The 12763-nt window shown below is 44.8% G+C and overlaps 1 protein-coding gene across 7 annotated transcripts in view; it reads left to right on the top strand.

Moving 5' to 3' along the window:
- CEP95 (centrosomal protein 95) overlaps nucleotides 1-12763 on the top strand; it is a 159294-nt gene that overhangs the window by 132058 nt on the left and 14473 nt on the right. For all 7 annotated transcript variants that reach the window (XM_029600760.1, XM_029600759.1, XM_029600761.1 and 4 more), the window contains 3 exons: nucleotides 4456-4622; nucleotides 4842-4934; nucleotides 12129-12279. In XM_029600760.1, coding sequence (XP_029456620.1) covers nucleotides 4456-4622; nucleotides 4842-4934; nucleotides 12129-12279 — 411 coding nt within the window. The remainder of the gene's footprint in view (nucleotides 1-4455; nucleotides 4623-4841; nucleotides 4935-12128; nucleotides 12280-12763) is intronic.

Here is a 12763-nt window from a genome sequence, read left to right on the forward strand (position 1 = left end):
ACCTCCGCGAGGGCTGAAAATGAAGAGGTTAGCGTTGGGAGGAGGCTGCTGCTGCCGCGAGTTCCCGGGGTGGGGGTGGGGGAGAGAGAGAGAGTGTGAATGAGCGAGTCGCTCATTCACACTCTCTTGAACCTCTTCATTTTCCTCCGAGCCTCGCTGCAGTCTTCTTTTCTTCGGGCCGATGCCGAGCGCACTAGCGTGGACTCTTCTTGCCGCGCACGCACCCGATACTCTCCACTTCCTCTTCCGGGCCGCGGTGTGTGTGTGTGTGTGTGAGTGAGAGATTGCATGTATGTGAATGAATGAGAGCCTGTATATGTGAAAGAGAGTATGTCTGTGATTGAGAGCCTGCCTGTGAGAGAGAGAGAGCATGAATGTAAGTTTACCATTGGGAACCTGTATGTGTAAGTTTGTGATTGAAAACCTGTTTGTGTGAAAGAGTATGTGTGTATGATTGAGATCCTTTGTGTGTGAGAGAAATCATGTGTATGTATGATTAAGAGCCTGTGTGTATAAGTAAGAGAGAGATCATGTGTGTCTGTGTGTGATTGAGAGCTGGTTTAGGTGATGGAGCATGTGAGTATGTGATTGAGAGCCTGTGTGTAAATGAGAGAAAGAGAGGACATGTTTGTAAGCATGTGAATGAGAGTCTGTGTGTGAGAGAAAAAGACAGCATGTATTTATGTGATTGAAAGCCTGTGTGTGTGTGTAAGCATAAAAAGATAGACAGCATGTGTGTAAATGTATAATTAAGAGCCTATATAAGTGAGAGAGAAAAAACGTGCATATGTGAGTACTGAGAACATGTGTGTATAGATAGGTGTGTCATTGAGAGCCAGTGTGAGAGAGAGCGCTGGTATGTGACTGAGAGAGGAGAAAGTTCCAAGCAAACCACCCCACCTCCTGCTAATTCAGAACAATCTCAGGACACCTGGATATCAAACGTTCCCAGGTATGCAGAGCAAAAAAATTTTTGTATCCTTATTATTTTTCATTACTGGGTCTTTGTGTCTGCTATTTTGAAATATTTTGTTGGTATTTGGAAATGTTTTATATGAGTTTTTAATTATTGGATATTCCACTCATCAGCTGTTTCGAAATATGTTCATTTTGTTAGTACAGTTTTACTGCTGATGATTTTATATTTCTTGATTTGTTTTATAAGGATGGGTGATGTTTCTTTTTTCCTTTGTTACACTGCATACAGAGACTCTGGCTTGTTGCAGTTTCCAATTCAGTTTTTTCTGCATGCTTCTTGTTATGCGTTTTGGTCTCTTTATTCTATGTTAGGTGAGGGACAGCACGTGATTCAGGTGAGGTTTTCTGCTGGCGTGTAGTTTCTGTGTAGGACTCTATAGCAGCCTGACTTGGTTCGTTTTCCTAATAGATGTATTGGTGTCTTAAGGCCTGGTGTAATATTTTCAGAGACTTATTGTACTTTAAAAGTGTGATCTTACATAAAATGCACACATTTACTTGTATTTAGTTTTAAACATATTGTATGGCTCTCATGGACTTACATTTTAAAATATGTGTCTCAGCCAAAAAGGTTCCTGACCCCTGGTTTATAGACTTCTCCAGGAACGTCTCCAAACTTTTTTAAACCCAGCTACACTAACTGCCTTAACCACATCCTCTGGTAATGAATTCCAAAGCTTAATTGTGCGTTGAGTGAGAGAGAATTTTTGCTTGTTTTAAATGTACTTCATGGAGTTTCCCTTAGTCTTTGTATTTTCTGAAAGAGTAAATAACTGACTCACATTTACCCATTCAAGTCCTTTTATGATTTTGTAGACCTCTATCAAGGCCTGCCTCAGCTATCTCTTCTCCAAGCTGAACAGCCCTAATCTCTTTAGCTTTTCCTCAGAGAGGAGTTGTTCCATCCCCTTTATCATTTTATAGTGTCATCAACTGAAAGCTCGAGCCTGTGGTTACACAATGCCAGAACACTATATGTAAAAATTCATCTTGAATAAGCTTTTTTATCCTATTTTCTCTCCTAGCATGACATCTGACACCAGAGTTTTGCTTATAAATTCAGCACAGAACCCCAATAATTCCAAATTGTTCCTCAGAGCAGAGAATATTCCTTTTGAGGACATCAGAAAATTCAGTCAAATCAAAGAAAAAGATCTGGGTGCCATAGTGGACAATACTTTGAAATCCTCAACCCAGCATACAATAGCAGCCAAAAAAAGCAATCAAGAATTATTAGGAAAAGAATGGAGAATAAAATGAAGACTTGTCATCATACCTCTGTATCGCTCCATGGCGAGACTGCAACTAAAGTACTGTGTGCAATTCTGGTCACCGCATCTCAAAAAAGATATTGTTGCACTGGAATAGGTACAGAGAGGTTGCTGGGCTGGATTGATTTAAATCTTTGATTGATAAGCGCTCTGTACTTTATCATACATCACCCAAAAATGCTACAGATCTCAAAATATGTGCTAATATGCTAGAGCTGCAGTTAGTAAAACTTGATAGGATTTTAAGTACCTATTAGGTTGCTTCATGTTTCCGATCTGTATCAGCTGTTTGGAATAATTTACAATGCTCTTGTTAAGCATTTTGAAGTGGCCTGAAATGAAAAGCTCAAGAAAGTAACCGGTTAAATTCATTCTGGATTTAGGATTAATGTGTGATGTTCAAGGAGTAATTCAGAAATCATCAGTCAATAGACAAAAATGTATATTTGGCACATCAAGTCATAAAACAAAATCAAATAAGTGTGCTTGGAAGCCGATAAACCAGGCTATTATTACACCGAGTCAGTAAATGCTTTGAATATGAATTTCAAAGGCATTTCACTTCATAAAATTAATGTCTAGTCAACCTATCAATCCAAGACAATTTTATAGACTCCTTCAGACTTCCATTCAGAGAAGATTAATTATGAATGGTGACCAAGACCAACTGAACAACGTGAAGATTAGATAATCTGAAAATTGGCCAGATGATGTTCAATTTGACCTTATGTATGCATAATGAGAAATAAGACATCTGTTTTCCTAATTTCAGACTCATGACAGACAGTTTGAGCATTTTGGGAATTTATCATTAGTGGTTGGATTCTTTCAGCATCACAGAGGACTATTGACCTTATACCAATTTCATCTAGTGAATGTGAGCGTGGATTGTCATAGATTAATCTAATAATCACTTCTAATAGATTTTCTCTTCATATAGCTACAGCATCAACTTTTTGATGCTGTAGCTATATGAATGTCTGGTTCTCCACTCAGGAAGTTTGATTTATAAAAATGTCAGCTCTTGGTCGGCTTGAGGGCATCATTCAGCAGCAGTAATGATAGTTGATACCAAGAGTAAACATTAATCAGATTCAGTAATGATTTTCAAACTGAGAAAAGTTTGGAGCCTATGTGACATTTGATGTAATAGAAGTAGATGCAATAATATAAAAGTTATTGGTCTCTTAAAAAAGGACAGAGTAAACTTCTAAATTGGTTTAAAAATGGCAAATCTTTACTGAGCCAGAAGGTAACAAAATGGTTGTGGCTGCTATTAGCATATGGAATAAAATATATTTACATCAGTTACAGGAGCAAATTTGTATGCACTCCGAGTCAGTGATATCATGACAGCACTGGAAAGCAGGAGGGAAGCAGCAGAATGTAGCTGTTCAAGACTCTGCATGCTACAGGACTCATGCTAAAGTGTGTATAATTTGGCTGAAAAGTTTATCTGAAATTATTGGAGAGCCTCCTTAGACACCTCTTTTATTCAGAAGGATCAACCGTACTGGAAGGATGTGGTCCCATGCAGTGATGTTGATTGGGACTATTTTTGAATGTATGGATGTTTTAGTTGAGGAAGTTTCTGTTTGATCAGTGAACCAAGTGCTGCAAATTTATATTTGTACTACTGGTGATATTCTTAAAAAAAAAAAAAAAATTATATATATATATATATATATATATATATATATATATATATATATATATATATGACCCAGTGGCCATTATATATATGAATTTTCAGAAAATATATGTGCATACCAACTTAACCTAAAATTAAACACAGTGTGTGCACATGTGGTGTCTTCTCTCCCAAACACATCTGGCCTTGGCCATGCCCCTCACAGGTCACATCTGGCACCACCCCTGCCCAATCCACAGTTCCACTTCCTATTTGTGTATAAATTAAGCCCTGCCTTGAGGTATGCACGCGACTCTCCTGTACCCTGATTGTGCATAACCATTTGGATTTCATTCTGCCTCACGTTAGCCAACTGTAATTGTGAAAAGTATTGTGCAATCTAATCTTTTACCCCTGTGGTGGCTGCATGTGCTCTTAACATGTCAAATTGTGAGGCATGTTGGGAGCATTTTAGGCTGAAGGCCTTTGTATAAAGCCAAATTATCCTACTGTGTTGATTGCGACCTAAGCTTTTCTGAAACCAAACTCTTCTAAAACTGAACCTGTGTTTCACAGCTGTCCCCCATCAGAAAAGCCGACAAAGCCGAGCCCGTTCCCTTTCTTTTTCCCCTCCTCCACCCCCACTTCCCTGGTGTGGACATGATGCACAGTTTAAAGACCAAATGGGCAAAATTCACAGAGAACTGCAAAAGGATCAGGACCAGCAAAGAATTAAAAAACAGGTAAATGTTTCCCATTCTTCAGAGATTGGCAAGGTAGCATTTTCTTTCTTGGAGAGCATTCGAAACGTGCGAGCCCAAATTATTTTAAGTATATAATGCCAACCTATATCTGGCTCAGAACTTGAAGTGATGCTCCTGAGTTCAGCCAGCTTCTGAATTATTTAGATGCATAGGGAAGAAGCCATATCCTCTTGTGATGCCTGTGTTTGCTCTCTCCAGGTAGTGAACAGAGACTATGATGAATTGCTGAAGAGTTATGGAGATACTGAGAGGATCAGGCTATCCGAGATGAAAACAAAACTCCAAGAAACGGTGGGTGAAATGAAGAGCAAATTTAACTCTGAAAGGGTTTCTGGGCTAGCTGGTGCTGAGGTACGTACATCTCTGTGAAGGAGTTGTGACAGATGATAGCAAATTTCTCTTGTGAATGGAATGAAAGCACTGAGAAATGGTGGAAAGGGCAAAATCATTTGAATCCTGCACACAAAGAGGGGAATGTTTATGTGTACAATGTACCTAAGTTATACCAGTTTGCTTTGGAAAATTGTTCCAGCAAAACTAGGCAGGCACATATTTTTATACCTGATATTTGGGGTGCATAATGTTGCTGAAAGAATTTATATGCATTCTTCTTGATTTTAAAGTGTGCGCATAAGTCCCAAACCCCTTCCAGCTTCCAGTCTCTGGAACGCTTCTTCCCTATGCATCTAAAAGTATGCACATACAGTGTGTGTGTGCAATTTTCTAAAGGGCCATTCATTTTCATCCAGTTAGATAAGTCTGGAGGCATGAGTGTATGCCCCCCCATCAGCATATGGAGACAGAGATTAACAGTCTTGCTGACATCACCTTCTACAGGCTTCTGAGCTGACCTTGGCCTATTGGTATTCTCTGTCTCCAGCAGATGATAGGCAAGCATAGCACATGCTGTAACTGAGGCCTGGTTATGCTGCTTGCAATGGATTTTGCTTTGGGGCTACTACTTTTTGGAGAAAGCCTTGTGCTTCCTACACCAGTCATAAGTGGCCTTAGGTCAGGGGCTTTCAGAGATTTGGTTTGACCTTTGTTTTTATTCTGTGAGTGGCCTTCCCCCTCCCCCTCCCCCTCCCCCTTCCATCCCCAATCCCCTCTTCTCTTTAGCAGGACCTTCTCCAATTTAAAAAGGAAAAGGAAGGAAACTAGGTCTGTTTTTTGAAAAGTCCTCTGCCTTGCCTGTTTTATTTTTTGATAAAGATAAAAAAAAAAAAAAAAGGGAGAAAGTAATAGAAAAAAGGAGCTTTCAGGGGTTCTTTTCTGATGCATTGGGTTGACTGGCACAGAGTCAGAGTGTGTGAAATTTCAGCCTCAACATGATTTCATCATTTGGGACGGTGCGAGAGATAATGTCAGGTCTGGTGGAGCATGGGAAAAAGGCCACACTTTGCTCTTGTTGTGGGACACACAGGCAGATGAGGGCGGGAGGAGGATCCTTGTGCTGCAGATGTTTGGAGAGAGGAGTGCATAGGCAGCAGCAGAAAGAGCATCACCGGGGGGGGGGCTGTTTCAGCTGGGTTGTTGGGGGAGACAGTTCTTGTTAGCTGGGTCAGTGGCCATTTTAAAAGCACTGTATGACTATTTTGAATTGGGCCCTCCTCCACTGGTAGACTTCTGTTCAGGTAGGACCTAGAGAAGATGGCTAAATTTTGGTAGAAATCTAAGGTTCTTAGGCCATCAAAGGATAAGCAGAAGGGACCGTTTAGCAGTTCTCTTCTAGGAGTCATTTTAGGTATTTAGAGATTTAAACCGGGGAAGTCTACCAGAAATCAAAGATCTAGATCTTACAGTGCCTGGCCAGATTTAGGATTTAAAAAGAAAGATCGTCTGAGGACAAAGGGGAGCTCGATAGCTGCTGGCCCGATTGTGCTTTCAGCAGGGGAGGGCTGAGCTCAGATAAAAGAAAGGAGGGAAGGTGATAGAGATCTCCATTCCCTACTGGGTTGTTTCTTCCTCTCAGTGCTAAATCCTCCACCCACACACACCTCTGGTGAATTAGTGGAGAGTAGAGGCTAGCAGCATGGATCAGCAGTTAAGGCAGCGTTTGCGCCTAGGCCCCATGTCACAAGTCCTGGCAGTCAGCTGCATGGTGGGTGACTAGGCCACTGCGAAACACGCTTAGACTGTGGTGGGTGTTTTTTTTATCGCGCATGTATGCACAGTGGGGTTGTAGTCTAGAGTTTGCCTGCACATACGCGTGCATATTTGGTGCGGGTACATAAGAACATGCTGTACTGGGTCAGACCAAGGGTCCATCAAGCCCAGCATCCTGTTTCCAACAGTGGCCAATCCAGGCCATAAGAACCTGGCAAGTACCCAAAAACTAAGTCTATTCCATGTTACCATTGCTAATGGCAGTGGCTATTCTCTAAGTGAACTTAATAGTAGGTAATGGTCTTCTCCTCCAAGAACTTATCCAATCCTTTTTTAAACACAGCTATACTAACTGCACTAACCACATCCTCTGGCAAAAAATTCCAGAGTTTAATTGTGCGTTGAGTAAAAAAGAACTTTCTCCGATTAGTTTTAAATGTGCCCCATGCTAACTTCATGGAGTGCCCCCTAGTCTTTCTACTATCCGAAAGAGTAAATAACCGATTCACATCTACCCGTTCTAGACCTCTCATGATTTTAAACACCTCTATCATATTCCCCCCTCAGCCGTCTCTTCTCCAAGCTGAAAAGTCCTAACCCCTTTAGTCTTTCCTCATAGGGGAGTTGTTCCATTCCCCTTATCATTTTGGTAGCCCTTCTCTGTACCTTCTCCATCGTAATTATATCTTTTTTGAGATGCGGCGACCAGAATTGTACACAGTATTCAAGGTGCGGTCTCACCATGGAGCGATACAGAGGCATTATGACATTTTCCGTTTTATTCACCATTCCCTTTCTAATAATTCCCTGGGGCAACAGCAACTGACGTTTCCTAGCGTATAGCAGATGGACTCAAAACAAGTGGGTATAGTGTGCTCGTGCTAGCAGTTGGAGACCGATCTGACGTCAGCACAGGGTACATATACCCTCACAGGAAGTGCAGCAACTCAGTAATTTCCGTCTCCAAAGCAGTTTGGAGCTACCTCACGCTCGCTGAGCGTTTTTCCAAATTCTAACGACTAAATTCATAGAAGAAGTCTACCTGAAGACGAGCCCCGCACTCCTGTGGTGATACCATTTGGTCCCTCCCCCAGTTGAGTTTCCCAAGGTGATTTCCGTGGTCCCTCGGAGGTAAGAGCCTCGGTCCGGTGGCCGACTCGCGGCAGGGACCTAGCCCCCGAGTGAGAAGGGCTCGGGTGCGGCATAGAGGCAGCCTCGGTCCCGGTGAGGACTTGGCCCCTGAGCGAGATGAGTTCAGGCGCGGCCTAGAGGCAGCGGGTGCACTTCCTCGAGCGCGGCGGTGACGGTAATCACCCTCTCCCCCCGCAGCCGGAGACCGCCCGTGTCGCAGCCGGGAAGCGCCGAAGACAAGGTAAGGCGTTCATCTTTACTTGCTGGTCTCCGAGGAAGCGAGGATTAGCGGGGTCTGCCTATGTGGCAGCCCGCTGAGGAGGTCGCCATTTTGCCTGCCTGCTCGCCGTCGCCATTTGCCCTGGTTCGTCGCCTCGCTCTAGCGCTCAGGCCAGACTGAGCGCATAGGCGACGGGCGTATATGTTGGGCGCCCGAAAATACTTGGGCGCATATTCGATAAAGGCGTACATTGAAGTCACCTTGATTCATGTTGATAGGTGCACGTTGCTAACACTGATGGGCGCACGTCGCTAAGCGCACGTCGCTAAGCGCACGTCGCTAAGCGCACGCTGATAGGCGCCCGTTGATAGGCGCCCGTTGATAGGCGCCCGTTGATAGGCGCCCGTTGATAGGCGCATGTTCATAGGCGCATGTTGATAAGCGCCCGCTGATAAGCGCACGTTCCTAGGCGCACGTTGATTGGCGCAAGTGGACAGGCGCACGTGGATAAGCGCATATTAGTAGACGCACAGCTTTCGCGCATATTACAAGGCGCATACTCCAGCTGGAAGGAGATAACAGACGAGATGGAGCGTAAGAGAGCCCATGCGTCCGCAGAGCCGGCACCTCCAGAATCAGGCATAAGAGCTCTAAGCCTCTGCTCAGCATGCAACCTCAGAGCCACACTGAGCGAGGATGCAGACTCCCTATTTGCCCAATGTGAGGAGGCCCTGGGAGTTGCAGGCCAGGACCAGTCCCAGCCCAGCGTACTTGCCAGTTCCTCAGGGAACACCCCGGACTTAGCAGGCCGCGGTGAGCAGCCAGGGAACCCAAGAGACCTGGTGCCCCTAAGGCCAGATACTGCTTCGCTCTCCTGGGTGGAATTATTCAAGGGGATTCACGCCTTTGTCAAAATGCAGTCTGATCCCCGAATGGGTCCATATGTGCCGGATGACCCGGCCCCTGGACCCTCAAGGCCTAGGCACGGCCACTCGCCACCCGGAAACCCCACTTATGGGGATTCAGATTGCTCTGTGGAAGATGACGAGCCCCCCGAGGAGGGAGAACTTCCCTCGGGGATAGAACCATATTGGACCATGAGACGCTTCTTTCTGAAAGAGGATCTCCCAGGCCTGGTCTCTCAATGCCTGTCGGAACTGGCTATCCCGGGCAAGGACACCCCAGGGGAACCTAGAATGAACCCCCTGCTAGAGGGCCTGCGCCAAACGGCTCACCATTTTTCCCTCCTACAAGCAGCACAGCAGCTAATCGATCTGGAATGGAATGCGCCGGAGGCCTCATTCAAAGGGGGTCGGGCCTTGTCTGGCATGTACCCCCTGGACCCGGTGACCAAGGAGCTGCTGGCGTGCCCCAAGGTAGACGCCATAGCGCAATTGTGAAGCGCACCACCATTCCGGTGGAGGGGGGAGCGGCCCTCAAAGATGCACATGACCGGCGCATGGACGCCATTCTGAAACAAGCCTTTGAGGTGGCAGCCATGTCCCTACGAATTGCGACCTGCTGCACCGTGATGACGCGTTCTTGTTTATCACAAGCTAGGAACAACACCCCAGGAGAAGAAATGGAATCAGCTCTCTCGTTCCTCACTGACGCAGCCTCCGACCTAGTCTGTACGGCAGCCAAGGGAGTGTCATCCTTAGTGGCAGCCAGGAGACAGCTCTGGCTACGTAATTGGTCGGCCGACTCTTCCTCCAAGACACACCTCACAAGAATGCCCTTTAAGGGATCCCTCCTGTTCGGCAGCAATCTCGAGAAACTGGCTAATAATGGGGCGCCTCTCCATTACCCCGTCTACCAGAAGACAGGTCAAGGAGGAGCCAGCGTCCTTTTCCTAGGCCATCCAGAGGTAGAAACTCTCAGCGCTTCAACCCTTACAGGGCTCGCTACTATCCGTTAATGCCTTGTGGGCGTACAGGGACCGGTTGTCACACAAGTAGGTCCTGAATTGGACGGACAACCAGGTGGTGATGTGGTATATCAACAAACAGGAAGGCATGGGCTCGTTCCTTCTCTGTCACGAGGTGGTGCAGGTCTGGATCTGGGCCCTGTCACAGGGGATGTTGCTGCAAGCAAATACCTGCCTGGACATCTAAACTTACTGGCGGACCAACTGAGTCACTCCTTCCAGCTGCATGAGTGGTCCCTCAACCCGGAGGTAGCGGCAAAGCTATTTCACCGGTGGGGTATGGATGCGGACCTCTTCTCCTCCCCACACAACTTCAAGGTGAGCACGTTTTGATCACAGTGGTTGGGGGGGGGGGGGCTGACATCTGACCTGCGATGCCTTCTCCCTCCACTGGGGGAGGGGCCTGCTGAATGCATACCCTCCTCTACCGCTCCTCTTGAGGACACTGCTGAAGCTCGTGATCCTCAGGGTGCCCTTTTGGCCCCAACAGGTCTAGTTTCCGCTCCTGCAAGACCTGTCAATTTGGGCCCTCATGAGGCTGGGAATGATGCCCGATCTGATCATGCAGAATCAGGGTGCTATGCACAAGCAGGCCTTCCGCTTGCTGGCAAAGTAAAGGTTCACTCTGTACAGGCCATGGCGATGTCAGTGGCTCATTTACGTGCAGTCTCCGTTGTCTAAATTTGCCGGGCCACAACCTGGAGTTCTCTTCACACATTTGCTGCTCATTACTGCATGGACAAGGATGGGCATCAGGACAATGCCTTTGGTCAATCCGTCCTGCACAATCTGTTCCAGACCTGAACCCAACTCTTCCTGTTCGTGCCTCTTGAGGGAACCAGACAGTCCCCTGCTGACCCACAGCGCCACAGTTGTGCCTGTTGGCACCTTGTTCGGTCGCTGTTGGTCTCTCCTGTTAACAGGGACAGTCTGGAGCTTGGTACTCACCCACATGTGAGGACTCCCATCCTGCTTGTCCTAGGAGAAAAGCGCAATTGCTTACCTGTAATAGGTGTTCTCCTAGGACAGCAGGATGTTGGTCCTCAGGAATCCGCCCACCTCCCCACGGAGTTGGATTCTCATTCTGGTTTGTTTTATTTTTTCGCTCGTATTTTTCTATGTTATGAGACTGAAGGGGGACCTCACGTGGATGCATGGATAGCGGCAGGCTGGGCATGTTCAGTGTGCTGGTCAAAGCTTCTAGAAACTTTGACAAAAGTTTTCCATGCTGGGCTCCATCAGATGATGTCACCCACATGTGAGGACTACCATCCTGCTGTCCTAGGAGAATACCTGTTACAGGTAAGCAACTGCACTTTCTCAAAATCGCATGCAGTGTTGGCACAATACTGGTTTGGCATTCATGGTCCTAAGTGTAATAAAACATTCAAGCCTGTGGTTTATGATATAGTGACATTTGCTTTGGGTGATTATAACTACTAGTCTGATACTGATTGTTACAATATCTCTTACCCTCTGTTCTGTGGTGGTCAATATTTTGTCTTTTAAAGATTTGAGGTTGAATCACAATTAATTTTAACCACAGCAATAAATTGCACAGAATCCTTCACCTTACTGATATAGCAAGCAAAAAAGGAAGAAATGATGGTTACCACAATAAGAAACATCTTCAGTAAACACATTGTTATCAATGACAACTGTGCTGTATGTTTTCTGCCCACAATGGGCTATAAACCATGTCTACTCAAAGCACATGAGATTTTATCATATACCACTCATGTATACTACATGATACTGTAAATGCCATCAAGGATTACATAATAAATTTGTAATATTCAATACTTAAAGAAATTCTCTTAAATTCTTCTGTTGCATCAATGCATGGGCTAATGGGCTACCATGTTCAACTGTATAGATAAAACAAAGAAATTAAACCTTTAAACCATTGTGAATTAAAAACCAAACAAATGTAAATCAAGAACTATGAATTTAGTCACACTTTGCTTGATCTGTTGCAGACTAGGTTTATCAGATGAAGTGCTATGCACACCTATTCGGCGAATTAAAAGCTTGACCCCCAAACCATCCTAGAGCTGTTTTTTGATACTTATATTCTGTACATTTTACATCTGCTCCCCAGGAAAAAGAATTTAAAGAGAGCATCTTTAAAGAACCTGCAAAACCATCTGGCCTAGGGAAAGTTTATTCTAAGAGAGCCATACCTCGGAAAGCCAGAGATGGCCAGAGGATACCAAGCAGATCAGTGGCTAGACCAAGAAAAGCAACACCAAGTAAGAGCACTGGCATATGCTGAAATTGGGTACAGAGCACTGGGATTAAAGCAATGGTTGCCATGCTGACTCATACCTTGTACCATCTCTGCAGCCTCAACAAGAAACAACTGATAGTACAAGCCCTCTTCTTCTGTTCAATGAATGAAAGGCCAAATACTTTGTTTAAAATGTAGCTTTTTCTTTTCTTTTCTTTTTTTTTTTTTTTTTAAATACAAGTTTCAGCTCACCTTAGAAAGAAGCTAAAAAGTAACCTATTTTGTATTGTTCTTTGTATGTGATGAAATAAAAAAGGAGAGAAGCAACCCCTTTCCCAGAGTCTTCTGAGCGCCTTGTCTTTTTCCTCTAATCAGTTGTTCAGATATTTTTTTGGTGTACCATAAATATGAAATGCTAGTCCTGTTGCAGTGGTTTAGGGCTTTTAATGCACTTCAGCCCTTTTCCCTTTCATAGATGGCATTTTATATCATAATTGTACGTCAAC

This window comes from Rhinatrema bivittatum, chromosome 4, assembly GCF_901001135.1.
Source record: "Rhinatrema bivittatum chromosome 4, aRhiBiv1.1, whole genome shotgun sequence".
NCBI classification, from domain to species: domain Eukaryota; kingdom Metazoa; phylum Chordata; class Amphibia; order Gymnophiona; family Rhinatrematidae; genus Rhinatrema; species Rhinatrema bivittatum.